General features: G+C 35.9%; 1 protein-coding gene across 3 annotated transcripts; it reads right to left on the bottom strand.

The window, feature by feature from the left end:
- Nucleotides 1-69: 69 nt before the first annotated feature.
- Nucleotides 70-27,400, bottom strand: LOC117600298 (uncharacterized). Of its 3 annotated transcripts, none has more exons than XM_034315562.2 (13): nt 27,278-27,400; nt 15,758-15,889; nt 12,696-12,869; nt 11,089-12,361; nt 10,194-11,010; nt 9,197-9,570; nt 8,897-9,047; nt 8,600-8,822; nt 8,294-8,459; nt 5,259-5,388; nt 1,349-1,513; nt 1,033-1,302; nt 70-965 (listed from the first exon to the last, which is right to left on the bottom strand). In XM_034315562.2, the coding sequence occupies exons 2-13, from the start codon at nt 15,885-15,887 to the stop codon at nt 777-779; spliced, it is 4,062 nt and encodes a 1,353-aa protein (XP_034171453.1). In that variant the 5' UTR covers nt 15,888-15,889; nt 27,278-27,400; the 3' UTR covers nt 70-776. The 3 variants fall into 3 exon arrangements, with proteins under 3 accessions (XP_034171453.1, XP_034171449.2, XP_034171450.2); XM_034315558.2 differs by lacking the exon at nt 27,278-27,400 and adding an exon at nt 20,857-21,010; XM_034315559.2 differs by lacking the exon at nt 27,278-27,400 and adding an exon at nt 20,857-21,005 and having other exon boundaries at nt 1,033-1,290.
- Nucleotides 27,401-27,598: the final 198 nt, after the last annotated feature.

The raw sequence follows: 27,598 nt of genomic DNA, 5'->3' as shown, positions 1-27,598 counted from the left end.
TATGCCAGATTAAAATGAATATATAATAAAATTCTGACTTCTACATGAAGTAAAAAGGATCATAAAAATTCAATTAATCATAACATTCTTACATGTAATTATTTACATGTCAATTGTACACTAACTATAAGTGTTCCTCAGTTTAAGTAGCTTTTTGAAAACTTTGCAAACGAATTAAAACATTACATTAAATTTTGCATATATGGGAATACTTACAGTTTATGTATCAAGTATGATGATATATTTAACAATATGTAGATACTGGAATCACAAAAACCATATAAGTATGATCTAAAAGATTCCTTTGGATGTATAAACAGGCATGTTTATTAAAAGTGTTAAAGTGTAAATGTAAAATGTAAAATGACATGTATTTACAGTATCTTAAGGACTGGATTTTTGGTTCGTAACCAGAACACACAAACTACTGTTGAAGATTTTCTTTTTCAAAAGTTATGCTGGAAGACTAGAATTCTATCAAATTCATCAGTGATTGCCCGCATTCGAATGAATAATACTTCTCAGTAACACACCATTAATGCCCTCGATTTGGCATACATCATTGAATCCTTACCTTTCCGTTACAAAATTCAGAATCATTAAACACACTATTTGAGTCTGTGTACAGCTGCCTAGCACCAATACATTCAATTCCAATCAAACCTCTGCCTCAAACGATCACACAAGCTTTGAGAACCTGTAGGCTATCCTTGAGGACCACGGTGATCTCCAAATAAAATTAGATCTTGACCAGAAATCTATAAAGGATCAGTTTATCAAATACCATGATCAAATTCATGATAACCCTCAGCACCAGTGAACACGACGTCCACCCAAACTCGCATAGCCTCTGGACTTGGCGCCATTAAATGGTACAATCTTGATGATGTTTTGATAATGAATGTCAATGATGGTTGTGGTGATCTCACAGTGTTCATATGATCCACGTATACTTCCTCTATAGCCTAAAGAACAGAAAAATTTGTATAAAGAATATTTCTGAGCATTAATTTCAGAAACAGGAAATTATACCTGGAAATAAATCACTCCTCGAGCTTTCCTGGAAGAGCTATCACTGTAATATGACAGTGTCTTTCTTTTCCTATCAAACACGAACCACCGTTTGTTCCAATGATGGAATTTCTTGCTCATTTTGGACAAATAACCACTGCAGCTGGTAGTATCCACTGTGACATCATGTATGAGGGGTAAATGATGGCCTGCAGTCTCGATATGATGCCTCAGGTCCAAGGACTCCGACTTGATGGGAAGGTATCTTGTGAGTGGTCTCTGTAGGAGTAACTTATTAATGATGATGATTTTTTATGGTTATTCGCTATTAGTATACCTGTAGTTTTGCCTTTTCACGGTGTTTGACTGGTTGCAATGGACCCAGGGTGTCCATTTCGCTAGAGGTCTGTGAAAGAGGCCGACTTCCGTTTCCTTCTATTATTCCTCCACTGGTGTTGCTGAGTCTCTCGCCTTCCATTGATGTTCTTCGGTCGTCTCTCATCTGTAACAAAAATTAATATGCAAATTAATATAATTACAGTTATTTCCAACAAAATATGGAGAAAAAATATACTCAGTCTCTGTGAAAATATTTTTGATGACTAAAGTGTAGGAATTATGTAACAGTAGTGTTGCGATGAAGACATTTATAGTTTGCTTAAATTACATAAGAAACACACAGAATCTAGCAAAAGTACTATCTTCGTCCTATCGATACACCCAACCAATTTGTTATAAAAATAAAAAAAAAAAAAGAATTTTGGTTTGACCCACAGTTGCATATTGGCATCCTAACCCAGAGTGATATTTATAAATCCTAAATGGAGGATGGTGAAAAAAAAAGAAAAAAAAAAGAAAAAATAATCGCAATTGGTCAAGGACACGCACAAAAACGGAAGTAAGGAGATACATCTGTTAGGATTGCAAGCCAGACGTTGACGATGCCTTGGATTAATGGATTGCTGGAAATAACTCAAACGGCTGCACCAGAGGCAGATCTGTTAAAAGCCGGGGTTAACGAGAAAAATTTGTGCAATGAAGCGAGTCAACGAGTGTCTCTTCGTGTTCATTGAAGGGCTCCATCCAGTGTAAAAAAGAAAACTAGGGCAACTCTGCATTGACCCTTTTATGGATTTGCAAAAAATAGAAACTTACTCGTCGCCTACGAACGTGCTTCTTCTTGTTAGCTTTATTCTTCATGTAACTCATCCACATCAAAGACATTCTGTCTGCGCTGCTCTCAAACGTTTTACGACTGTTTCAAACCGAACCAGATATATGGTACCGTGAAATATTTTTCAGTACAATCACAGTTTTATTGTTGGTTCTAAGGATAGCTTGTTCCCAATTCTTGGGGTGCCTTTCCTTGTTCAAACTTGATCAAACATGGATTTTATGCAACAGTAAGGTTCTTTCAGTACTCAAAGATACAATAGAACAATTATCTATTGTCTAATGAGCTTCTACTATTCTCAGTTCCAATTTACCTTTTCCAAAGATATTTCCTTCAAACTTGATCAAACACTATTTTTGTATCATAGAAGTATCTTTGAATTTTTTTATAGTAGAATTGAATAATTATGTCATCTAATATTCTATCACAAGTTTTTCTTAATTTTAATGTCTTTTTTTTTCCAAAGAATCTCTTCAAACTTAATCAAACACCATTTATATGTAATAAAAATATTTTTCTATTTTTCACAATAGAACCGAGCAATTATTTATCGTCTAATGTTCTTTTATCATAATTTTAATATCCTTTTGTTTTTTTCAAACTTGATCAAACACAGTACTCCGTAATAAAATCAACCAATTATAAGTTATCTTTGGTTTTTATAATATTTCAATAATTCTAATGTTTCTTTTTTTCGAAAACACGAATCTTCTGTTGGGGTAGAACAACAGTGAAGAACTGATGTCTGCGGACCTTGTTTAGCCGGTTAAAACACCACGTCCCCCCTCTTCGAGGCATCTTTTTCTGCCCACGGAAAATTGGGAGCTCATTCATGAGTAAAATGCGTGCCGGTGACCAGGCATTTGTTTAACAAAAAAAAAAACAAATAAAAAAGAAAAAATGGAAAAGAAAAAGGGGAGGACACACGAGCCTCTACATGTCGATCACTTCTGCGTAGCATTTGGGGAACCTGCGTCATTCGACAAGGAGAATTGTTCTTCGAACGTGATTTTATTATAAATCAAAGGTATTTTAACCCCCTGCTTTAGTAATACAAAGTGACACATGTCGTATTCGTGGTATAGTTAAAATTTCAAATTAGATTTGGAAAATTGAAAATAAAAAGAAAATATTGGAGGATGAGTGATTCACCCTTTGTAATTTGAAACATTTGTATTTTTAATAATTTTAATTCTAAATAAAAAATTTACCAAATTCATTAGCAAAAAAGATTTGAAATCAAGAAACTAATCTTTTGCAATTTGGAATACAAGTATTAGAAATTTTTTATTTTTCGAGTTGTAATTAAAATTTTAAATTTGTATCTTTTATTGCCGAAGAAATATTAATTAAAGATTATTTAATACATTTTAGAAGCAATTCTAAGTTATTCTAATTTTTATTTGCTTGCGAAATTTCACATTTCGTATCGCATCAAGGTCGCAAATTTTATTAGCCTCATGTTGACAATAAAGATTCTGCTGAACCTGCAGAATTACATAAACCAAATTCCTAACTCCTATAAACTAAACGACAGTAAATCATTATCCAAAGAAAAAATCATTTTTCTTACCCGAGCTAAACCTAAGCAAGTTAATATAATAATAATAATAATAAAAATAATTTTTACTACCCGAGCTAAACCTAAGTAAGTTAATATAATAATAATAATAATAACAAAAAAATAATAGATTTTTATTCCACAACAGCTGGCAAAGTTCCTCCTTGCTTATGGGACAAAAAAAAATTTGGCGTCGCGTGGCGTCGTAAAATTTTCGCAAACTTCCTCAATTTTCGAGAAACACTGCATTTCTTTCAATCTATGAATCATAAGGATAATACAATGACGTTTAATTAATTTCTGCACTGATTTAAATTGATTTGACAAAGAGTTTAAGAAATGTCGGTGGTGCGCTGAATGTACTTAATTTAGATACGTCTTCGTGTCATTAAGAGACATAAAGATGCTCCATGACCCCGGATGAAATCATTGAATCTGTTAAGTACAGTGAACGATGGTAATTACTGAAATTAGACCGTCTAACTTTTAATGAATAAATGGCTTGTGACACGCTGCATCAATTATTATTTCATTTTCCAAGTTCTGGTTACGAATGAATTTCTTCAAAATAATAAAATTACCGTTTGTCAGAAATTTTCTATAATTTAATGGGCGAAAGTACGTTTTGTAATGGAGTTAGAAACTGATTCGAATTTATAAAGTGGACAGTCGTTTAATCGGATGACTAACCACTGAACTTTTATCGGCATCACGGTGAGTAGCTGATAAATATAGCGACAGGTTTTTGTTTGTTTTTGCAGCGACCGAACTGAACTTTAAGCGATCCTTGTACTTTTAATAAAAAATTTCAAATATCGTCATTGAATCATTGATATAATTATCTAATTATTAAAGATCATTTTTAAATACTGAATTCCTTCAAAAAGTTTATTATAATTATCATAATAATAGTACTGACGCTACCAAAAATTATTCTTAGCTACTGAATATTTTCTAAAATTTTAAAAGCTACCATCGAATCGCTAACATTATTGCCAATAATATTATTCTGATTATTGATACTGCTTCTTCTCTCAAAACTTTCATTATACAACCAGACTATTATTTAACAGTACAGCGTTCCAAAATATTTTGAAGACCTCAGTTATTTCTGTAGAATGATGATTATTAATGATTAGGCTGACAAACGTACCACGACTCATTTGAGGTTCCTTCAAACTGGCCATGACTTAATTTCAGATCTGCAAATGATTTTATTTTTTTCTCTTTATTTTTGACGAGGAATTAGAGCAACACGTCTCGCGTCAATTTTTTCAATGACTCATCTTTGAAAGCGTTTAAAATCTTAGCAGATGGACGAGAAATCGCTTTGTTAAGACAGATGTTTCGATCATTCGAAGATTAATGACTAAAAATTCCGGTATGAATGGTAATTTCCGGTGAGGCATGCAAAAATTCTGTTACAATGTTATTTCTTTTTAATGGACCATGTCTGTTAAGAGGAAAGTTTATTTTTTCACTTGGAAGAATTAATTAACGATTTTCACTCACGTTATCATTTTGGAGGAGACTGTAGGAATTGTTCGAAGGTCCTGGACTGGGTGACGTAAGTTCCGAAAGTTTGCTGGGAGATAATTTCTCGCTATTTCCACCCTCTGCACTGTCACTGCTTCCACTTCCGCTAAAAATTACAAAATTAATGATTAAAATCTAGTCATCTATCACTTCTGACAATTTGAAATTAAAACTAAAAAAAAAAAAAATTCTTTTTGAATTCTTTAATTACAAAAATCATTTAAAAAATTAATAATTAAAACCCTTCAGAAACAGTCTGCCTAACTAATAACAATTTTTAAAAATAAAAATGAAAATAAAAATCTCAAAGATTAACAGTACAACAAAAGATGCTCTTCTAAATTTCACAAATCAGTTTCAACGATTCTTCGAGCTCTCCAAAGATATCCAATGCCCCATAAATACTCAAGATGGACCACACGAAAGTCTCCAAATAATTAATCTTACATAAGAGTGACTTTAAATCGCGTATAAAAAACAAGGTGTTTTAACCGGCGAAGGAGGATCGGTACTAACCAGCCAGGGCATAGCCAAGGCAGGTATTATTAAAACCTAACAAGTACAAAGTGACTTGGGTCGACCGGTTCGGTACCACCAGCATGGCATTTAATTCTTCTACAATGTTCAACGTGGCTTGACGACACTCTTTCCGATCCCGTTGCTATGGCAACGTTGTCCTTGACCCCCAAGAACGGGGTCATCTTTTTCATTCTGTTGCTTGTTTTACCTTTGAGGCCATTCGTGGATCTCCTGTGCTTTTGTCTCCATCAGAGTTACCGTTGTTTAAGGAAAATATATTTTCAGTGACTTAGGTTCATTTAAGATACCGTGGATTGAATTTTAATCAATACAGAAAATTAATTATAAATATTAAGTGGTTGTGCTGTGCCTTTAGATGAAATAATACCTATCAGATTTACCATAATTTATGGAAATATACTTTATTATATTTTAAGGGTTTTAAAGTCATTTGGGATATTTTACATATAATTTTAATTAAAATGGTACCTTCTAGTTTAACTTTAGGAAAATGGTAAAAAATGTGGTGTAATAAATTCACAGAAAACTCACTAGAAACGTTGCCGAATTTCACGAAAACGTATCTCCAATGGTTGACAGCAATTTTCGCAGAGCCAATCCTTACTGGCAATATAAATACGATTGCTGGTAATAAAAGTGACCAAATTGCAGCCAGTAATCCTAGCTTCGTTGAAAATGGTCGCACCCACCTCCCTCGCGTTCATTCTCGCACATAATCCACCCCTTTTTCTCAGCAATTCATTTGAAATCTCCTGGCAAATTTTCAACGACGCAATAATTCATTCGCGATGACCCATCAATTTCTTCAGTTTCGTCAACACCGATGACACCATCCTCTCTCGGGCAAATATTTTTTTTCCTCGCCTCAGTGGATTCCACGTGGAACACGTTTTGTATTAGCTCGTAGAATAACACGTCACAGGAATATACTGTTATTCTCAGTCCAAAAATCGATGACTTTCATTCATAATTTCAACGAAACTTCATGGTATATTCGTTACTTGAAAAAGATTTTGAAATATTTTTATTTCGACAATTTTGTTAATCAGTATAAATTAAAAATTTTAATAATATTTTATGAAATGATTTTCATGATCTCTTCGACTTTCTACTGATAAATCATCATGTTGGTTGCCTCTTCACTCGGCTTTCATCATTTAGAAAACATTGTTCAAATGTTCTATTTGTTACATTTGAAAGAAGAAAAATTATCACTGAAGAATTGTCCAATCTCAGAATGTCCAATGAATAACGTTTATCTTATCAAACAAAATAGAATTACAAATTTTTCAGTTACTATTCAGAATAATTTCACTGAAATTATCATATCACAATTTCTCAAAGCCACAGTCCACAGAATGAATCCAAAAACACAGTTTCACAAAATCATTTCCATCCACAAATCTGTCCCAGTTTTATTCCAAGAAAGAATCCCAGGTTCGAGAAAATCCATGGTTGCAGAGTGTCCATTATCCAGCTATCTTATCAAAGGTATCAGTGATTCAAGTTCCTCGTCAGCTTCTTCAGTCGTGTGTAGTTTCACTAAAACGACGTTGGTTAGTCGCGGAAAGGCAGTTAGCTGCAACAGATATCGTATCAGCAGATAACACAGTACCCCACCCACTGGTTGTCCAAGTAACGAGAAGGAGTGATAAAAAGCGTTTTATTAAGCCGGCGGTCGCAATCAGCCTCTGTTAATCAGTGATTCGATTGGATGTTTCCGAGCCTACAACAACACAGCTTTCTCGCTTTTGCCAAGGCTGCGACACCTTTTACTCTCGATGGATTCCAGTTTCACTAAACTGGCCGATAAAAAGAGAGACGCGTCTACGCAATTCTTGCCGCGTGCCAACGACGACCAGCTGTCTTGCACAAGAAATTTGTTCCATTTAATCGTAAAAAGCAATAGAGAAACGTGGTGACGATTGCCTTGCCTCCAGCCGGTGTTTTGTTATGCTTTTGCGCTTCAGGTAATTGGAATCCTCAGTTGTTGGTTTCATATTTTGCATATTTCTTGTTGTATTTGAATTAATTTTTTCATAGTTACACTGGTAAGCCTTACTCGTCGAAGTTTCATTGGATAACTTGATGGATTTTCTATCACTGGGTTTATAGATAAGGCACGTTTCACTACCACTACTGAAATGACACTGAGGGATCAAATGTTCTAACGCGATTTGATAACACAAAAGTATCACGAAATAAGACTTATGATGCATTAATTGAAAGCTTAAAAATTAAGGAAAATTATTATATAAACTCCCCATTAATGCTCTTGACATAAAATGGGTAGTTGCAATAGTAACAAACAATGTCGTTACACTTTTTATATTGCAAAGATCATGACATAAAAGTATCATAAAATCCCGCTTATGTTACATCAAAATAAAGCTTAAAAATTGCCAAAAATAACCGTGTAAATGTTTTGCTGAACTTCCTAATAATTCGCATTCGAAAATGACATGACTCACCTTTCAGTTGGTCCCGTTGAATAACTAGAGGATTCTTCGCCAGACTCCACGCTATTGAAAGAAGTACAATTCATCTTCCTTTCTTCCCACTGTGACCTAACTTCGTCCTGAACTCTTCGTTTCAGCTCCTCTACTCTTCGTCTTTCTTCAGAAATCACTTGGCTGCCTGGAAACAAAAATAATAGTATGGATAATTATAAATCTGCAGTTCAACGCTTCTATTTGCATGTTAATAGAAAAACTGTTATGCCTCTGGGCATATGTCAAGAGCGAAGCTCATTAATTTTTCATCTCTTTGTTATTTACCTTGTTTAGCTAAATGAAGCTGTCGATTTCTCTCAATTTCCTTGAGGGACTCGATAGTCTTCCTTCCCAAGCTGCCCTGATTGTTTACAATGGGAGAGTCAGTAGTGACCCTGGAGATCCTGTCGAAGTCTTCCCTGCTCGGAGATCGTTTCTCTTCGCTGTTCTCGCAATTCTGTGCCAACTTTGTCAGCTCGTCGTTGATCGCTCTAACTCGGTTTCGACCCTGACAACATAAAATTAAATAATGTAATGAAAAGATAATTAATTACTATTTAAACAGGAATACAAGGTACACACTTCTTCTAACCGCTTCAAATGCGCCAACTTTTGTCTTTCGAGGCTCCTGGCATCTTTAGTCGCTGTGCTTTTTGCTTCTGATCTCTGAGATTCAAGGTGGTTTAATCTAGCTTTTCTAGTCTCTATTTTGGCTGTCAGTTCGCTCAAGTATCTGGAAACAAAAAATACAATATTAATTAAATTCACTGCAATGACTTTGTAAATTACACCATTTAAATGCTCAACAAATTTTAATTTTTTTCAAAGAACTATTCAATAATAATATAAATTATTTATTATAATATAAAGTAATAGATTTACCTTTGTAATTCTTCTCTAGTGGCAAGTTTACTTGCTTCTTCTTCAAGATGATGGAACTCAAGATCCTCAAAGGCCTTTCTTTCAGACTCAAGAATATCCTGTTGAGCCATCAGCTTTTCGCTAACTTCTTGTTGCATCCTTTCATCCGTGCAATTCGTCAGTTCTTCTTCTAAACGATTACAAGCTTGCTGAGCTCTCTGAACTCTTTGCTTCGCTTCCGCTTGCAAATTCGCCTGAGTAGTATTATCCTCAGCCATTTGTCTCTCCAATTCGTTAATTCTCATTTGCACTTTTATTTTTTCACCTTCATCTTGGTTTAATTTCAAAGATTCTGATTCATATTCCGCAGAGAGCAAGGCTTTTTCCAATTCAAGCTGTTGTACAAAATTGAAATTAGAAACATTGTTAATAAAATAACACACGTTCAATCTGCTGTGTTTTTTCATTTTTGTAACCTGTTCTAATTTCAGCTTCTGGCACTTGGATTTTGGAAACAAGGAACAAAATTTCTTCATGTTTAACACTGTTGAAGAATCAAAGACGACTGAAGGAAGGACGAATGTCGAATTTATCACGGAAAAGACAAACTCAGATAAGGAGATAACGTTATGGATTATCCTTAAGTATTGAGTGCACTTCCTATCTTTAAACTCAAAGTCATATTTGTTTTCCAGAAAGTTGAAATTGTGACCAAAAATGTTAAACATGAAAAAGGAACACTTGAAATAAAATAGAAAACATCTAGGATTGGAGAGCAAAGGATGTGGGTAAATATGAGCATATAAGTTTTGGTTAAATATCACAAAGTATTAGAAAATAATTTTATCTATACAATACTGTCCTATTACCATTGGTGCAACTAAAATTTTTATCTAGGTGTGAAGTATCTAGTAACATCATTTTTTACGGTTCTAAGCCCAATTTTCCCCTTACCTAAGTTTACCAATGAATAACAAATATTTCTAAATAAAAAAAAAAAAATATCCAGATCACGCACCTCTCTACTAATTTCCTCTTCCTGTATCTCAATATCAGCTACACTCCTCTTCAAGGCATCCATATTACCAAGAATATGCAGCTTCTCATTCTGAAGAAATTCAATATACTTCTTCCTATCCTCTTCCTCAAGTTCCTTTCTCTCTTTATCAGCCTTAGCCTCGTTCGATTTCGCGTTGTCCTTCTCAGAGTTATTCTTTTTCGGAATCGTGCAAATTTCTTTAGATTTCGAAAGCATAGAAAGCTGCTCGATAGCCTCTAGAAGGTCGTCGTTCGAAATGGCCAGTTTATTTTCAATCATCTCGCAGGAATTCGACAGCTGGCCATTCTTCTTTGGCATGGAATGATTATTTTGATTATTATTCTGAACTGGTCCTATCACTACATTCTCGTATAGACTTAAATTCCCATTCTGTTGATTAATTCTTGTTCCATTCAATTGGATCGTTCCATAAGTAGAAGTTTCTTTGTCGTTTCCACTATTATTGTTTAACGGTGAATTATCAACCGTCGCGTTCTCGTAGCTGGAGCTACGACCGTGCGAGATTGAATTGGAAAAACTATGGTCCCCGTTGCCAAGAACGTTTGGCCATTTAACTGATTGGTTATTGTTCGGCGTGGTTGATTGTGGATTACCATTTTGAAAGACCATCTTCGAGTTTTGTACACACACATTTTCGTATGATGCTGAGTTTGATGGTGGTTTTATAGCGTCGAAGGAGAAATGAGGTTGATTCTTTGATGGACTCTTGGGGCTGTCGAAGGGAGAGCTGTAGCCCAGTCTTTTGTCTCGTGGAAGAGAACCATTTGTCTTGATCCTATGAAAAATAAAAAAAATTTGTAATACAATGATTGCTGAAGAATTTTAAAAACTAGGTATCATATTTTTTACATACCTGTTAGGTTGTCTGGGCTTCTCCATGGTGCTCTGTCTCTCGTACTCTGCGCACATAGCAAGAATCTCCTCCAGCCTCATCTTCTCCTGTCTCTCAATCTCCTGCTCCCTCAGTCTCTCCTCTTGAGCCTGTTTCCTTCTGCTCTCAGCTTCTCTACGTTTATTCTCAGCGTCAATCTGTCTCTCCCTCAGTTCCTCCAAGGAACAACCGCTTCCAATGCTTGGAGTTGGACTCTTCACTCTTACAAATCCCCTTTTGGGTTCGTTGTACTTTGGATTGCGATTGAAAGCTGGACTGGGTGGTTGTATCCTCTTGATATTTGGATTTGAACCAAACTTGGGCGCTTCTGATACATTCCTCAGACTCCCATAGTTCCCATTGGGGGAGCTGTTACAGATATTAGGATTAGAACCAAATTTCTCCAGCTGGAGGTACTCAGTGGTGGTAGTTTTTGTGACAATGAGACTCTGACTCATGTCAAACTCTCTAGGGGTTAATTCATCAAGGTCATTTGATCTTTGACAAGTGAAACTTCTAGACATCATGTCAGCCTGATTGGCAGTGTTTTTGGTGATCAGGTTCTGAGTACTCTGACTGTTCTCGTTATTGTTCTCCCTGTAATATGGCTTGTAGCTTTTCAGGTAGGATTCAGCATTAGAATATACTTGGATCTGATTGTGATTAGGCGTGGAACAATTCTGATAATTAGGAGTATTAGATCTGCTGGGTGTTCTCTGATGATTTTCATCGGTACAATGATTCGGAGAGGAGGAAACAAAGCAATTTCCAGGGGAAGATGTATTAAGGAATGGTCCTGAAGATGAATTAAAGGACGGAGTATTCGAACGGCTTCTTTCTAAGTTCGTCAGGTTCTGCAGAGGAGAATTGTTGCCATTCTTCAGGGAGATCAAACTGGAAGACCTAGAGTGTCCTAGAATCTGATCAGCTGGCACATTTGTAGTGACAGCTCCGGCTGGGAATACTTTCGGAGAGACACAATTGTTTCTGTTCTGCTTTGCAAGCATCTCGAACTTTGTGAGTTTCCCAAGGAAACCTATTTCATCATCCGAACAGGAGTTCCTTGGCGATTTCCTTGGCGCCACAGGAGGTTTTCTTTCCAGATGATAGTTCTCCTGAAGCTGGTGCTCGGGGAGGTTGAAACTTATGGGGGCCATTGAGATTCTTGAGTGTGGGAGCACGGATCTTAGTTGCTTTGCTTCTGCTGGATGGTTGAAGCGCATGTAGTTCGATCTTCCGATTGATAACATGCAGCCTAAATTAAAATTAAAAAGAAGTTATAGTAATTAATTTTTGAGTTGTTTTATAATGTTTCTCGGCAGGAGGCTTGAAAGATGGTCTGTGGTAGGTATGGAAATTAATTAGTTAAGTACTTAAGTTAATTAGTGGCTGTATGAAATTAAATAAACATATGAGATAATTAATGACGGAAATTAGGAAATTTCAATGGTTTTGATAATTTTATTAATTTTGGAGGTTTATAAGGTAGCTCTTTACAATTTTTTTATATTTTAAAGAGCTGTAAAATGGAGAGATTGACTTAATCGGTGAGTTGTATTTGGCCATACGAATTTAAGCCAAGGTCTTACCTTGAGCAAGTCTCACTGGCGAATTTATTGGTACACCATCGACAGCAGTGTTTCCATTTATGGGGTGAAGAGTGACCACGCCGTTTTTGTTTTCAATCGCGCAATGAATGGATTCAACGCCTGTACCGACCACAGCAATGTCCGCATCTCTACTCGATCCTAGCGTCAGCTTACCTAAAACAAAACGAACAACAATTTTCCCTTTTTCTTCAAAACAGTGTAGAAAGGCATTTTATGTAACTCTATGTAATTTTAACTATGAGTGTAGATGGGTAGAAAATCGGTGCCAACTTGGAACGAAAGCGTTTCCTGCATGCTTTCATCTTCACAATTCACAGAGTTGGCTCTCGAATCTGAGCCAAGTATTTTAGAAGTGGCTCGTTCAGGAAGAGAGAGTGTTCATTGTAACAATTTATGAGGTATTTCATTAAAAAAAAAAAGCTATCTACAATTTTTAATAACGTAATCTTATTATTTCTAGATAATTATAACGCGAAGGGATTGCAAAGTTATCTTTTGTTTTTTATTAATTTTATTTTCGTTCGAGGATTTGACTGGTAAAGGAAGAAGGAAAATTGTATATCTTTTCACAGGATTTTCCCAGCGGAATAGCTAAACGTGTACGAGTAGCACAAACTGCAAGAAGCGAGTAAATCGTGGTTGCATTCTACAAAGGACTGTAGTTATATTTAGTTTTGGCGCGGTCGTGCAACTCTCGCACATTTTCGGTCTTTTTGGAAAAGCTTCCGCAACGTTCAAAATAACTGGCAAGGGTTAAATCTTTGCCTACTTTATGGAATAAAAATTTTTCAAACCTCTATTCCTATTAAAATTACTTTGGAACGTTAATTAACCCTTGAACAGTGGAGACTATTCAAAATGTGGTTCTCTCCATGGTCCGCCGTTCGAGGGTTAACAATTTTATTTATTTAACACTTCATTTAATTCATCGATTATTAATTTTAACTTAATTTTATTTTTGATTTATTATTTAATCATTTCTTTATGATCCAAAAAGTATCTGCATTCCAACTCTTAAAAGTAGCACACTATTTTCTGTTCCAACGATCAGTAGAAGAAAATGCGCTACTTTCAGAGAAACAACGAGTAAAAGAGAATGATAGAAGTTCCCTGAAAATCCACTTCACTTTGAGGATTGACTCATGCAATAATTTACATTACCCCGTTCATTCTCTTTCCCTTTTCGTGGTTTTCTCTATCTTTCTACGTGTATGCATCGACTATATTTAAGTGCAACGTACCACGCTTATGAGACAGAACGTTCCTCGTGGGTTACTGTCCTCTCCTCCCCTTCGTAAACGCCATTACGCCATTTATATACGGTGCACAGAGGCGTCATATGCACGTGCACTTTGTGAATGCACCAACGAGCATCGCAACTCTTTTTTTTTTCTTTATTTATAATAAGCAAATAATGCTTCGGTAACAGAGAGGAATTAAATAAAATTTTGATAAAGGATTGAGATGTTTATTTTATTTATGGGTCATCATGTGGGGGGAGTCGGTTTTAGGAAATGGAAAATGTTTTCGGGAATAGGAAATAAAATTTTCTCTTTCGGTGTATGTTTCTTTCTAAGAACAGACTTCACACGAAGTTTATTTCTAATGTCAGACACGTTGGCTGAGGCTCCTCGGCACTGAGAAGAAACAGTGAGATGTGGTTCATAGAATCTATGTTTAATTGTGGATAATAACGATTTCTTGACAGAAAAGTATTTCGAAATTCAACTTGTGGTATATCAAATTAAAGTTTAAACTTTGACGAAAAAGATGATATAAAGCTTTCTTGAATATCTTGACTACAGTATAAATTGCAACAAACAGTGCTTGCGATTGCAATTTTGAAACGTTCAGATTCAAAGATAATTTCATGACATAAAAGTATTATCAAATGACACTTTTAATACACCAATTTAAAGCTTAAAGTGTAACGAAAATGACCGCATAATCATTTCTCATCTTATCAGAGCCAATCTCCAAGAAATTTAAACGTTTCCGTCATCCGTGCTAATTTCTTCTACCCAATTTTCTGCAGAAATTAGAAATTAGTAGTCGGCGATGCAATTAGCTGAGTGAGTAAAATTCATTAACGAGTAACCCTGGTCTGTCCCGTAAGTCATGACAACCGGGATATCTCGGTCGGGGCGAAAAATTCACTTTTAAAAATACACTTTTGACGCGGCAGGAAGCCGAGAGGTCCTCCGGAGCACGTGCATCGATGTCGAAACCGGAAAGCAGTCGACCAAGTACAAATATTTGCATTCGAATCGAATAGAAGACGGCACACGCCAGCTTATTATGTTAATAAAGGCGGGCTTCGCGAAGGAAGAAGATATTTCGTAATATCTTTTGTAATTTCCCTATGATACAATCATTCCGCGGATAACAGCATTGAAGACTATGATTTCGATAAAAATAGCGTGTATTTAACAGTATTATATTTGATTATGAATTGGACACTGTTCAATGTAAGTGGTGATCAGCCATTTTGTATTAAGAATACTAACGGAGCATTTATATGGCCATTTTAAGGAAATTTCAAGCTTTAATTTGATGTGCCATAACTGGTATTTAATGATACTTTTATGTCATGAAAATGACTTAGACTTTTCATGTTTCAGAGTTGGATTAGTATAATGGCATTGTTCGTTGCAATCCAAAACTACTTATCTTGTATTAAAAATATCAATGGGCCATTTATGTAGTATTTTTCGACAAGGTTTAAGCTTTATTTTAATGTACCGTAAGTGCCATTTGGAGATACTTTTCATTCATGAAATTATGTTAGAAGATGGAACTTGATGCATAATGAACTAATAGAAGTTCACTCGACGCACAGTGGGCCAAAATCGCAAAATAGGTGGACAAAATCCGAAAATTTATATGTTTACTTCCTGGGCAACAAATTTTCGAACGAATCAAAATTGCTCCAATTTAAAAACTAATTACGTCATCATTAAGAGTGGTCCATTTGACGTGACGTTGCGTTGATACAGTACATTTTTTTTGAACTTTTTATTTCTAAATTAGAGTAATATTACCTTCTGGTAAAGGATGCAGGGTCACCGCGGTGGATAAACGTCCGCTTCCCATGGAAACGAGATGCGGAGCTTCCGTTTGTACTCGCAGCGCTCGTCCAGCTTCGCGCACCTCAAGACCGGCGGTCGCCATGCCTGAAAATAAAAAAAGAAATTTCCTCATCGATAACAATCTTCATACCTTAAATTAACCCAAGAAAAATTTTCTAAAATCAAATAGGTTTTCCTCAAATATATAAAAAAAAAAAATATCTTGTCGAAGTTTTACGAATGAGATCGATCTGCCGGCACGAGACGAGAAAAATAAACGACGAAGAAAGGAAACCGGTCTCCAGGATTCTTTTCCTTCTTTTCTTTCCTTCCCGTTCATCCCGGAGTCACGGGTCATGATAAATTAGTGGGTATGCACCGTGTGGAGGAGGCCGTTGTAGAAACCCAAGAAAAGGATTCTTAATCTTTTATCTTGACGTATAAATGCGTCCAATATTGATAATAACACGTATTGGCATAAATAAAACTAAAATGAAATCTTCGGAAAAATGAAACAATAATAAATTAAAATTAATTTAAGAAGTCATGACAAATTGTTGCACTATTTTTGAAAGCATGGCTGTAAGACGTTATTTCTCGTGTTAGAACACGATAGGCAAAGTTCAACGGGACAGGCTAGCGTAATGCGCTTAATTAAAGTTGTTTCAACTCGTTAAGATCGTTCGCACGGGATGAACAACCCTATAAAACGATGGAGGTTTGTCGACAACTGGAACGACAATTTCCAGCGATGAAATTTCATTTCTATCGTAAGAAATTTATTGGAATTAAAATGAAGTAATTTGTTAGAAATTTTATTTACGTTACAATATTAAATCTAATAATTAATTAATGGTAAATTTAATTATTAATCAATAATAAAATTAATAATCAATCAATGGTAATTAATAATTAAAAATTAATCAATGGTAAATTTAATAATCTTCGTTATAAGATTTAAGCATGCATTTCTTAGAATATCATTCAACTGCATTTCAATTGATATTCTAATCTTAAGAGGGTTTCAAAATAATGATAAGATAATGACCCGTGCAGTTAATAACAAACTTGGTTATTCGTTCTAAGAAAAATTCCAGAATTTCTTAGCAAAGAATTTAATTACTATTTCAAATCTTCAATTAAAGAAAAAAAATAATTAAAAAGGAGGAAACGCAAATTATGCAAACGTTTGAGAAAGAGAAGAACATTCCTCACTAAAGTTAACAGTGATCTATTTTTAATCATCAGAGTTAATCCTCTGCAATTTCAATGTAAACGGAGTTTAAAAAAGATTTCTCTGAGGCCTTGATTTTTGTACGAATCAGCCCATGACGTAATATAAAAAAATATTAAATGTTTTCTTTTGAATATGGAACTTTATCTTCGATGATGTCAGTGACATTCAGAGTGTCATGAAACTGCAAATGAACAAGAAAAAAAAGAACTAAAAATTCCCAGAATTTTAAATTTAAAATAAATTCTGACAACTTTTCTAATTTTTAAAATTAATTGCCAATAATCTATGAATATAAATTCAAAGTAATAAATTCCATAATTTTTCTAATATTGTCTAAATTAATTTTAAATTAAATTTGCACTCTAAGTCATAGGTGACCCAGTTATGTCTTTCAAGTGTTAAATGGAACTCTTCCAATTTCTCCGGATAGAAAGTAATTATAATGCAAGAAAAAATGATTAATCTCAAGAGAATAGACTATCGTGTTTCACTTTCGACATTGGAAACGTGAAACGTGGTAGAGAACGTAACCCTTTGGAATATTAGTCTTCTATGAATGGAGGAATTTCGAAGAGAAAAAAAGCAGCTGGTTTTTCTTACAAAAATACAGCTCGTAAATCGCAGAGGAAAAACAAAATTGCTGGAGCTACCAGCATACTCATCGCACAGGAATGCGTAATTAGTAGCACATGAAAGACGTGATTCTTTTCAGTAATAATAAAGACAATGTAGATTTTGCTGCAGAAAAAAATAAGAAATTTTTTTCTCACAAATATTGATAAGAATATTAAAAATAAACATGGCAACTTAAAGGTGAATTCAAAAACAGCCTTGACAAGGAGCAGGTGTTTTAACTTTGAAACACCTGCGGAGGGCAGGTGAACTCGTGTCAAAATGACCCTTCGGTTGCTTAATAAATAAATTATTTTCCAACTTTTATACAAAGAGCCAGCATGGAGGACATACGCACTTTCAGCTGCGAAAGGACGGTTTTATGGTGGCAAAAAGCGAAGAGCACAAAATGGTAAAGCAAAAGGGGAACTCGAAGAGCTGAAGAAATTGTCGGGCTAGCCGTCTGTTGCTGTGACTTTGTGAAACATTCACAGAGAACATGAATGATATAACACTATATTGAAATATTCATATTTAAATCAAATTTCAAAAAAGAATTAAAATGAATCCGATAGTTGTATGCATTTTTGGAAACCTGTATCCAGTGGTGCATCAGAAAAGTGCATATTGCACATGGATGCATTCTAAAACTTTTTCCTCTATCATCAACAAAGGAATAGCTACAGTTTATAAAGAAATCAACAAATATGTAACAAATAATTATTAAAATAAATAAATAAATAAATAAAATATACATAGATTTCCTAATGCATCAGAAAAGAGCAGTTGCACTGCATAATGGTAAAGTATAATATAAAAAAATGCGGGAAGTATGAAAGAAAGGTTTGCGACGTATTGCGAGTTGAAACGTGCGCATGCAAGCATGGAGTGCATAAAAGTGCATCTCGGGCGTGTGTGAGTACAGCAGCGGATGTTCTATATGCGGAGGACCGGACGTGGAGCGACGTGTACCTGACGCCGCTCGTCGTCGCCACTAAAACCGTTTCTGTAAATAAACTCGTATCTGTCAGTGCTACGAGATCGTTTTTTCTATTCTTTTAGAATATTAAATTATTTCAATATTTTCGACTATTTAAAATTTAAAGAAATTTAATAATATCTAAGGTCTATTAGTGCCGTATATATACGTCGTTCATAATTAAAGGGTTAAGAAATATTTTCCAAAATCATACATCAAATAAAAGAATGAATTAATTTGTGTATTTGGGACCCAAAGGCGTCTCCCGTAGATAATGAAACGCCTTGACCTGATTGTAACAGTGAATCCGTATGGGCACCCATATGAACCCGTATCCTGCGAGCACGAGGAAGGAAGTGTCATTCACTGATTCTTTTGTGCTTCATATTTAGTCTACTTGCATTCCAATGGAAACGTTTAGCTGTAATTCTTCAACTGCATATTTTAACCCTTTGACCCGTTACAATAACAACATACGGCAAAACTAAAAAAGAATTGGTATGAAAATATCCAGATCCAATGTTTAATAAATCTTCAATGCAAATAACCTTTATACAACTGCCCTCGCGTTATAATTTATATTGAAACATAAAATCCGTTTATTATCCTTGAATCAAATATTTGCTCGACCCAGAAACTCATCCACTAATGTATCCTTATCATCTTCTCCAAACACATTGCAGCACAAAGTTCCAAAGCACCACTTCAATATCCCATTTCAGCAGTCTGCACACGGATAAATCATCGTTATCAATATTACCGTGTCCGTTATTTCACGTAGCGAGTGTTTATTAGAGACTTTCACGTCGGGTCAGCGATATGGTTGAAAGGGAAAAAATATACTTTCATTTCCACTGTCCATTTCCATGGGACACGTATATACGTTCCTTCGTGTCCTTGCCGCTTCGACACATGAATAATCAATTAGTGATAATTTGTATTACGTGGCAAAGACAATACCATTTAACACTGAAGACTAACAGTAATATTGACAGTGATAGAAATATTGATAATTGGGACATTAGGGATTGAAGTGTTCAGGATACTAACGTTAGTGATAGTCATGTTGATAGTGGAAGGAGTAGTGATTCAACCATTGATACTGAAAGGATTAGTGATTGAAATATTGATAGTGGGGGGATTAGTGATGAAAATACTGATACTGAAAGGATTAACAACTGAAATATCAATAGTGGAAAGGTTAGTGATGAAAATATTGATAGTGGAAGGGTTAGTGGTGAAAATATTGATACTGAAATGGTTAGCGATTGAAATATTGATAGTGAAAGGGTTAGTGATGAAAATACTGATACTGAAAGGGTTAACAACTGAAATATCAATAGTGGAAAGGTTTATGATGAAAATATTGATAGTGGAAGGGTTAGTGGTGAAATGGTTAGCGATTGAAATATGGATAGTGAAAGGGTTAGTGATGAAAATATTGATTGTGAAAGCGTTATTGATTAAATATTATTAGTGCTAACGTTACGGATAGAAATATTGATACTGCTAACGATAGTGATATAAGTATTGATAATGGGGGTGTTAATGGTAAGGATATCAATAGTGGAAGCATTACTAATAGTAATATTGATAGTGATAGCATTGGTAACAATAATATTAATAAGGAAAGTGTTACTAAGATTAATATTAATAGTGATAGCGTCGGTAACACTAATTCTAAATCTACCAAACATTTCTGAAACGTTTCAAAACATTTTCTGGTCCACTTAAAACCCACTCACGACCACATTTGACCCATACGGTTAACGACCTTAGAGTGGCTTTTCCCCAAGCTCGTAAAGCTGTCTGCTCCCATAACGGTGCCGGTGACACCTCAACCATAGCTTTTGCATCATCAGAAAAAATATCCGTCCCTCAACGAAAGGTTCGCATAAAAATTTGTTCGTTTATCTAACGATATAATTATAATCTCGGGTGTATCGTTCCTGAACAAATTGACATGCGGCTAGTTGCTCCGCATAACTGTGGCTGAGACCGCAGCATTCTTCAAACGGATTATCATTATCGGCCTTCGTTATACTCAATGAATATCCAATGACTCCGTGTTACGTAGCCTGAATAGCAGTTCTATGATCGTCACGACTTTTTATATCGAACGGATTGTTTCGATAAAATTGATAATTTCTTATCAATTATTATTTGTGTAACGTATGAAAGTCATTTTTCATTGCCTATTCATTCGTTTCGTCGAGTGAAAGCAATGTTGAGAATTAAACTCACTGATGCATGACGAGGAACAACAGTATCTTATTATATCCATCTTCAATTTTCCCACAAAACAACCACCGTACTCTTCGTCCCGTCATCACGACTAACAATGACAAGTGTCGACGAGGTACTGGGAGGATAGAACGGGGCGTAGGTATTTAATAAACGCGTGGTGACACGTGTGGGCGAAAGTTTTGGTGACCGTACATAGTCATCCGTGATTATCGCACGTGTCCCAGATTTCCTAGCAAATCTCGAAACATGAAATTTGCAAAAAGGAAAAAAAAAACACAAATTATTTAACGAACTTCGTGACCGATTGCAAAACGTCTTTTTACGAGCAAAAGAACTGTTTCACGAATTTCCGAAGAAAAATATGGCAGCAAAGGTGATAAAGGCGAGACATGCGTCAGCGTGCAAATCGGGGGAATTGTTTCTTCACGGTTTATTTGATATCGTGCTCGAAGCAAATATTTGCGTAACGCGATCCACTTCGAAAACTGTATTCATAAAAGTTCCAAATTGGTCCAAAGTTTTTTGAACGGAACAAAAATTGAAGATTTTCTAACCGATTGTAACGTTTCAAATAACATTGTTTTTCGGATATGCTGATGATGCATTCTTTCCGTGTATGAATAGATGTAATGACGAATACTTTGCTTTTTACAACACTGTACAAAGCCGTCTGCTTGCCGAAGGAATACCAAAAACACCGAGGAATGCGACCTTCGAGGTCGTTACGACCAACTGTATTTGCACAGGCATTATCAGCAAATGAATTCCCTTAACAAGATCGTAAATGTACCGAACACCCATTCGAAATGTAAATTCAAACACGATTACATGACATAAAAGTATCACAAAATAGTACTTATGATATATCAATTTAAACCTTAGAGTTTACTGAAAATAACTACGTAAAGGCTTCTTCAATACTCGTAATACAAAATGACTGGTGCTACGTTAAACAACTAACTTATATTGATATTCATTATGGAACATTGTTCGCTGCAATCCACGACCAGTCATTTTATATTTATAATATCAAGGGGTTTATATAGTTACTTTTGTGAATCTTTAAGCTTTAAATTGATATATCATAATCGTCAGTTGATGATACTTTTCTGTCATAATATTGCATTTGAATTTTCACCCTTCGAAATGGGATATTTGGTATACTACGAAAACATTGTTCGTTGCGATCCACGATCACTCATCTGGTATTAAGAATATCAAAGCAACGTTTATACGGTTATTTTTGTGAATCTTTAAGCTTTAATTTGATGTATCACAATGATACTTTTCTGTCATGAAATTGAGTCAGACCATAATTTTCCGAAAGCATTAAAAATTGTTCCCAAAGTATCTACCAACTAATTTTCCGAGGTTCTCGAAACAATTAAAAGAAAGATCAGCCTTTCGTAGAAAAAGCAACCCCGTAGTGTCATCCTCGGGCTATAACCGCGTGGTCGCAGCAAAAAAGAAATCTCTATGGTGTAATAACTTCCGTAATATATTACCAGCAGGCTTCGCGCCTTCATTTCCGTGAATTCCTCTCGTCCATCAAAGAAACCATACACGCTCTCGCGGTGGTCACCCTTTCCAGCACGTGAGATCATCTCGTGGTCGAGGTCATTGCACTGCATCCTTCTTCCTGGTCGCCTGGTTTCACCCCCAGTTCCATGGAAATGTGACTGGGAAATTCGGAATGCATCCTGGTGACTCATATCACAGGATTTACATCATCAATTATTCATGGGATTCCGTGGATTTTCCGTTAAACAGGTGTTGGAAAAATGAATAACGAGACGGGCCTGTTGTGTATTCAATCGCGTTGAAAGAACGCGAATCGCTCGTCAATGAGATAGAAAGCGACAAATTAGAATTTGCTTTAGCTAATTTCTCCTTGTTACTTTCTAATTGGACTAAACGTACTGTGAATTCGACTATCACACCACCCGGTACGTTTCATTAAACATGAAAGTAACAATTAACAGACGAGCTGTGTTATTCAGCTGAAGATAGGCCGGTGATTTTAGCAGGAGGTGCAAATTTATTGTCGCATGGAAACGAGATATGATAAAGTCGAGGCAGACGTCTTTCTGTTTGCACGTCGACGAGCTCTCTGCAAATTGACATTACCAGCCAACCTGCTGATACGAATTAAATCTGCTGGGAGCAACGCTCGTGCGTCTTATTTCTCTCCCTTTCTAACTGTCGTAATTCACCCTCGAATATTCACCGTACTAACGTTACTGATAGCAATATTGGCAGGGGATTAGTGACGGAAATACTGATTATGAAAAAAAAAAAAAAAAAAAATATATATATCTATATATATATACTCATCGAATTGAGTATCCTTCTACTTTTTGAAGTCGAATAAAAAGGGAAGTGTGAAGGCTAGCAATGGAAATATTAAAAGCGAAAGGGTTAGCGATGGAAATATTGATAATGAAAGGGTTGGAGATAAAAATTTATTTTCTATTATAACGAAATTCTAATATAGCGAAAGATCTCGGATAGAGAAACCTATGAATTTTGATCGATTCTATTAGCAATTGAATTAACGTTCTATTGGACTTCTAATCAATCGTCGATTGAATCATCAGCATACGAAACGCAATTTTCCTGGAAACGAAGATGAACAGCTGACGCTTATCAATGCGTCATTATTGAAACTAGAGCTGATGATCGGAATATTAATTTGCATCACATTATTCCAAAAATCTATTAATCTCATTACCATCGGTTAAAATTGAGAATTTAAATAGAAAGAGGAGTATGGTAATTGTTTGCGCAATGATTTGGTCGTTCGAATGATCCCGTTCGAATTCCAGATATAAACTTGAGGTAGGCCATGATTCTCGGGGGGCAAGATTCCCCAGGCTTCTTTCTTTCTTCTTATTCCAGAACTCGCAATGCCGGATCTCATACCCTTCTTTTTTCTTATTTTTTATTCGCAATACCACAACGACGACCTATCACTCTCGCCGTTTCAATGCGAGATCCAGTTTCGCTGCCCGAGACGCCATTTACGGAACGCAATATTCAAGCATTCAAATCTCTCCAATGGGGCCTGAATTTACTTTTCTATACGGGGTGGTCTATATTAAAGGAACCAGTTCTGTCTCCATTGTAATTAGAATTAGAAAAGAGGGAGTGGGTTTCTTTTCATTGGTGCAACGGCGCATACATATACATCTTGCAATTGCAATACTTTTTTATTTTTGGTTTTCCTCCAACATTAAATTTTAATATTCTATTTAATAATTATTAGGATAACATAAAACAGGTTTGTAGAAGCGCATTTCTTTTCACGACGATGCACATGCATTTTACCAGTGCATTTATCGACAAAAACAAGCAGTATGTTACAGTACAGGTAAGAAAAGAATGTTACCTAGCAAGGAATCATCGTCCTTGAAATAAGTAAGAGTTTCGATAATCACTCATAGAGCAGGAAACAAGATTGTCGATTAAAAATCACCAATCAAGAATATCTCTGCATGATTCAGCCACTTTCTAATGACTTCCAATTGTTTGGAATGTTTGAACTATGGTTCGTCATTAATTAAGCCAACACCTCATTCAAATGTAATCAATGTTAATGGCCTTTCTACGTCATTAAACTTATATTATTACTTCCTTATGATTTCTACTGATTTTTTAAATATTCTAATTCCACCTAAAAATATTTTAATACAGAAGGAAAAAACGTCACTGTCATTGATTTGAATGAAAAACCTTTTAAGATTTATTTTATGGGTCAATAACACTCGGATCTCAATAAATGCAATAAAAATTCGATAAGAGACTACTTGTACAGTGTAATAAGCCCGTTATAGCCGATTTATGTTAATCCAGAGGGGTGATAGAAAGAACAATGAAAGTGTTATCATTTAACATAGTCTTCTGAATGAATAATTCAAAGTTGTGAAACATTCTGGCAGTGAGGAAGTCGAGTAGCCTTGAGTGAACGTTTAGAGGTCTTCAGAGAATGCAGTCAGGTAAGAACTACCAGGTGTCAAAGGACCCATGGCAATATCCCTTTTACGTGATCACGAATAAATTATAAATGAAAGAAAAAAAAAAAATTCTAATCACTTGATAGGTGTGAATTTTTTTTTTTACAAAATCAAACCACATTCCTTGAAGAATCTTCTACAGTACCTGACCTGAAAGAATATTTCGTTGGGTCATTAGAGAAGCAGGTAGGAGGATGTTTCTAGCGGAAACGGGACGAGTGAACCTTCGTTAGACGCGAGGCTTGTAAATACTCCGAAAATCAGTGCTGTGAGTCAGTATGAGTCAGTTAATCCATTTATATCTACTTTCAGATACATCCTACGTTACCGTTTCAAACTAACGGTCTCGTGGGCAAGCTCTTTCCTGGCTCTTCCAGAGATGCGTTTGTTTAATTAGAACGCGTTTTAATTACCAAGGAATAGAATGATAACTGATCAGCAACCACCTGTTGCAAGGGTGCGTATACCTGAGAGTGAAAGTCGCGCGAGAGACTATCGAGAGTATTTCTGGCAAATGTAATTCTCCTTGCCCACTGGTATTAATTAAAAATTAATCAACGTGATTGTAAAATTGTCAAATAATAATTTGAATGAAATTTAAGTCGCTGAGCGAAATAATGTTATTAAACTTTGTACGATAAAATTATTTCTATGAACGTCTTATCAATGAAGTGATAAGCGTACCTCGTATCGGATTGTATGAAAGAATGACGCGTCATAGGCGTATCGACAACTAGCAAAATAAGTAACTAATATCCATTGACCCCGGTGTTTGATAAATATGAACAACAAAGTGTAAACGATCACGCGATATTGCGTGCTGGATAGTCAATACTAATATCCGTCCACGCGATATCGCGTGAAGATGTGACGATGCTAAATGTTCACTCAAAAATATTATTGGCATGTGATTATTTTAATTAATTATTATTCTTATAACGTATCTTGGAATATAACGATTTACTATAAAAAAAATTTCATAGTAACATATTTGAAAGCGTATAAATAATTTTCTTAGGGAATTGATCAATTTATCTTCCTAGAATTACAGTTCTAGTTAGATCCAACTCGCTCTTCCAACGAAACGAATCTAAATGGAAACTAATTTCTCGTATGACGTCCGTGCTGTAATTCCCCTTCGACACGAGTCTCCACAATATCTAATCGAGAAATAATCTTGGCAAGGACAATAATAAGCGCGGGCGATCGTTATAGCAGATTGATAAAACGTGTTTTCGTGGATGAAATTCGTTGGAACGTCGGCAGTGGTAAAAACTCGCCACCCACCAATTTAACGTCATTTAGTTCCATTGCCTTTATTACGTCTCGCGATTCTGCCATTCGCAACACAGACGACGTGTAATCAAAAAGCGAGCGGGTCTTCCGCGCTGGTATTGTTCGAAAGAGGGCAGCGCAGCTGCTCGAAAATAGACAAGTCCATTGTGAGCACACGGAGGCCAACAATGGACGCCGAGAGTACGTGCACGCGTGAAATCGATCGGGAAACTGACTCACGGGGACGGATCCCGTACCCGGCTCCGTACAAGCTAACGCTTGATTATTCCCTGTATCGGCAAGGTCACGACCTCCGGTGAGAATCGTGACAGGACTGCACGTAAGTCATGTACGACGGGCCAGGTCGTTGCCATCCACTTGGTCACACCACATTTAAACTTTTTGCAACAAACTGACTTTCAATGATGCAATACACTTTCACCGTATCGTTCAAGTTCAAGTGAACTTTTCCTGGCAAGTAGAGTGGCGAGATGTGGAAATCGCGGTGCACGTGTAGAGCGAAATAAATTTTGCATACGACACTCGCATAAGAATCTGATATGCAACAAGGTATCGTATCCGCGATAATGCATGCATTATCAAAGGTTATCATCGTGCAGCTCTTATGCGAGAAAACGTATCGGCTAGTCATCGTGGAACTATTAGCTTGATGACATCGCTTAATCACGGTTATCTCGATAATATAGTTGAAAATGGTTTGAATAATTTTGTTAGTTAATGTAAATACCGTGCCGCATACTACATTTGTTTCGAGTAAAACGATGCCATATTGTTAGGGGCAATAATGTTGTTCCGGTTGCGCAAACTAATCGGAGACAATCTATTGTATTTAAATTGCCCTCCAATAACAGTAAGCGTCGCGCGATTTAAACGACGCGACGCTTCTGTCAAATCAAACTTACGGATCCATGGTAGAAATCGATTCTACAGGTGTTTATAGAATTTACTGCGTAGCATTTTTATACCTGAACGCTTTACTATCTCTATCTGTGGTTATAATCACGAGGTAATATTATATATTACTAAGGTTTCCAATCTTGAGGAAATCACGTGCCTTGTTCAATTTATCAGTTAAAAGCATATCAGTTGAAAAGATTTTTTAGACTCACCGGTACGATCAAAGCAGCGATCGAAAATCCAGTCGACGGATCGAGGGCCGGCGTCCCGCCGTGCCGACACACTGGCTAGTTTCAAATACCTCCGACGTCCTCTGCTTGGCACACCGGCGGAAATTCACACGTATCACGCGACCGAGTCAATCTCATAATCGCGACTCGCAATTATAAATCGTACATTGATGAATTCCTTTGTTTTTAAAAGGAAACGACACGGCGGCGCGCCGAACACGACGCCAAACTATCGTGGCAACGGGTGCTTCGCTACTGTGCGCAGGAGTCTGCGTGCGCGCCGCTCCGACAAGCGAGAATGGT

This window comes from Osmia lignaria, chromosome 15 (assembly GCF_051020975.1).
Source record: "Osmia lignaria lignaria isolate PbOS001 chromosome 15, iyOsmLign1, whole genome shotgun sequence".
NCBI classification, from domain to species: Eukaryota; Metazoa; Arthropoda; class Insecta; order Hymenoptera; family Megachilidae; genus Osmia; species Osmia lignaria.
This window is presented reverse-complemented; position numbering and strand designations above follow the sequence as displayed.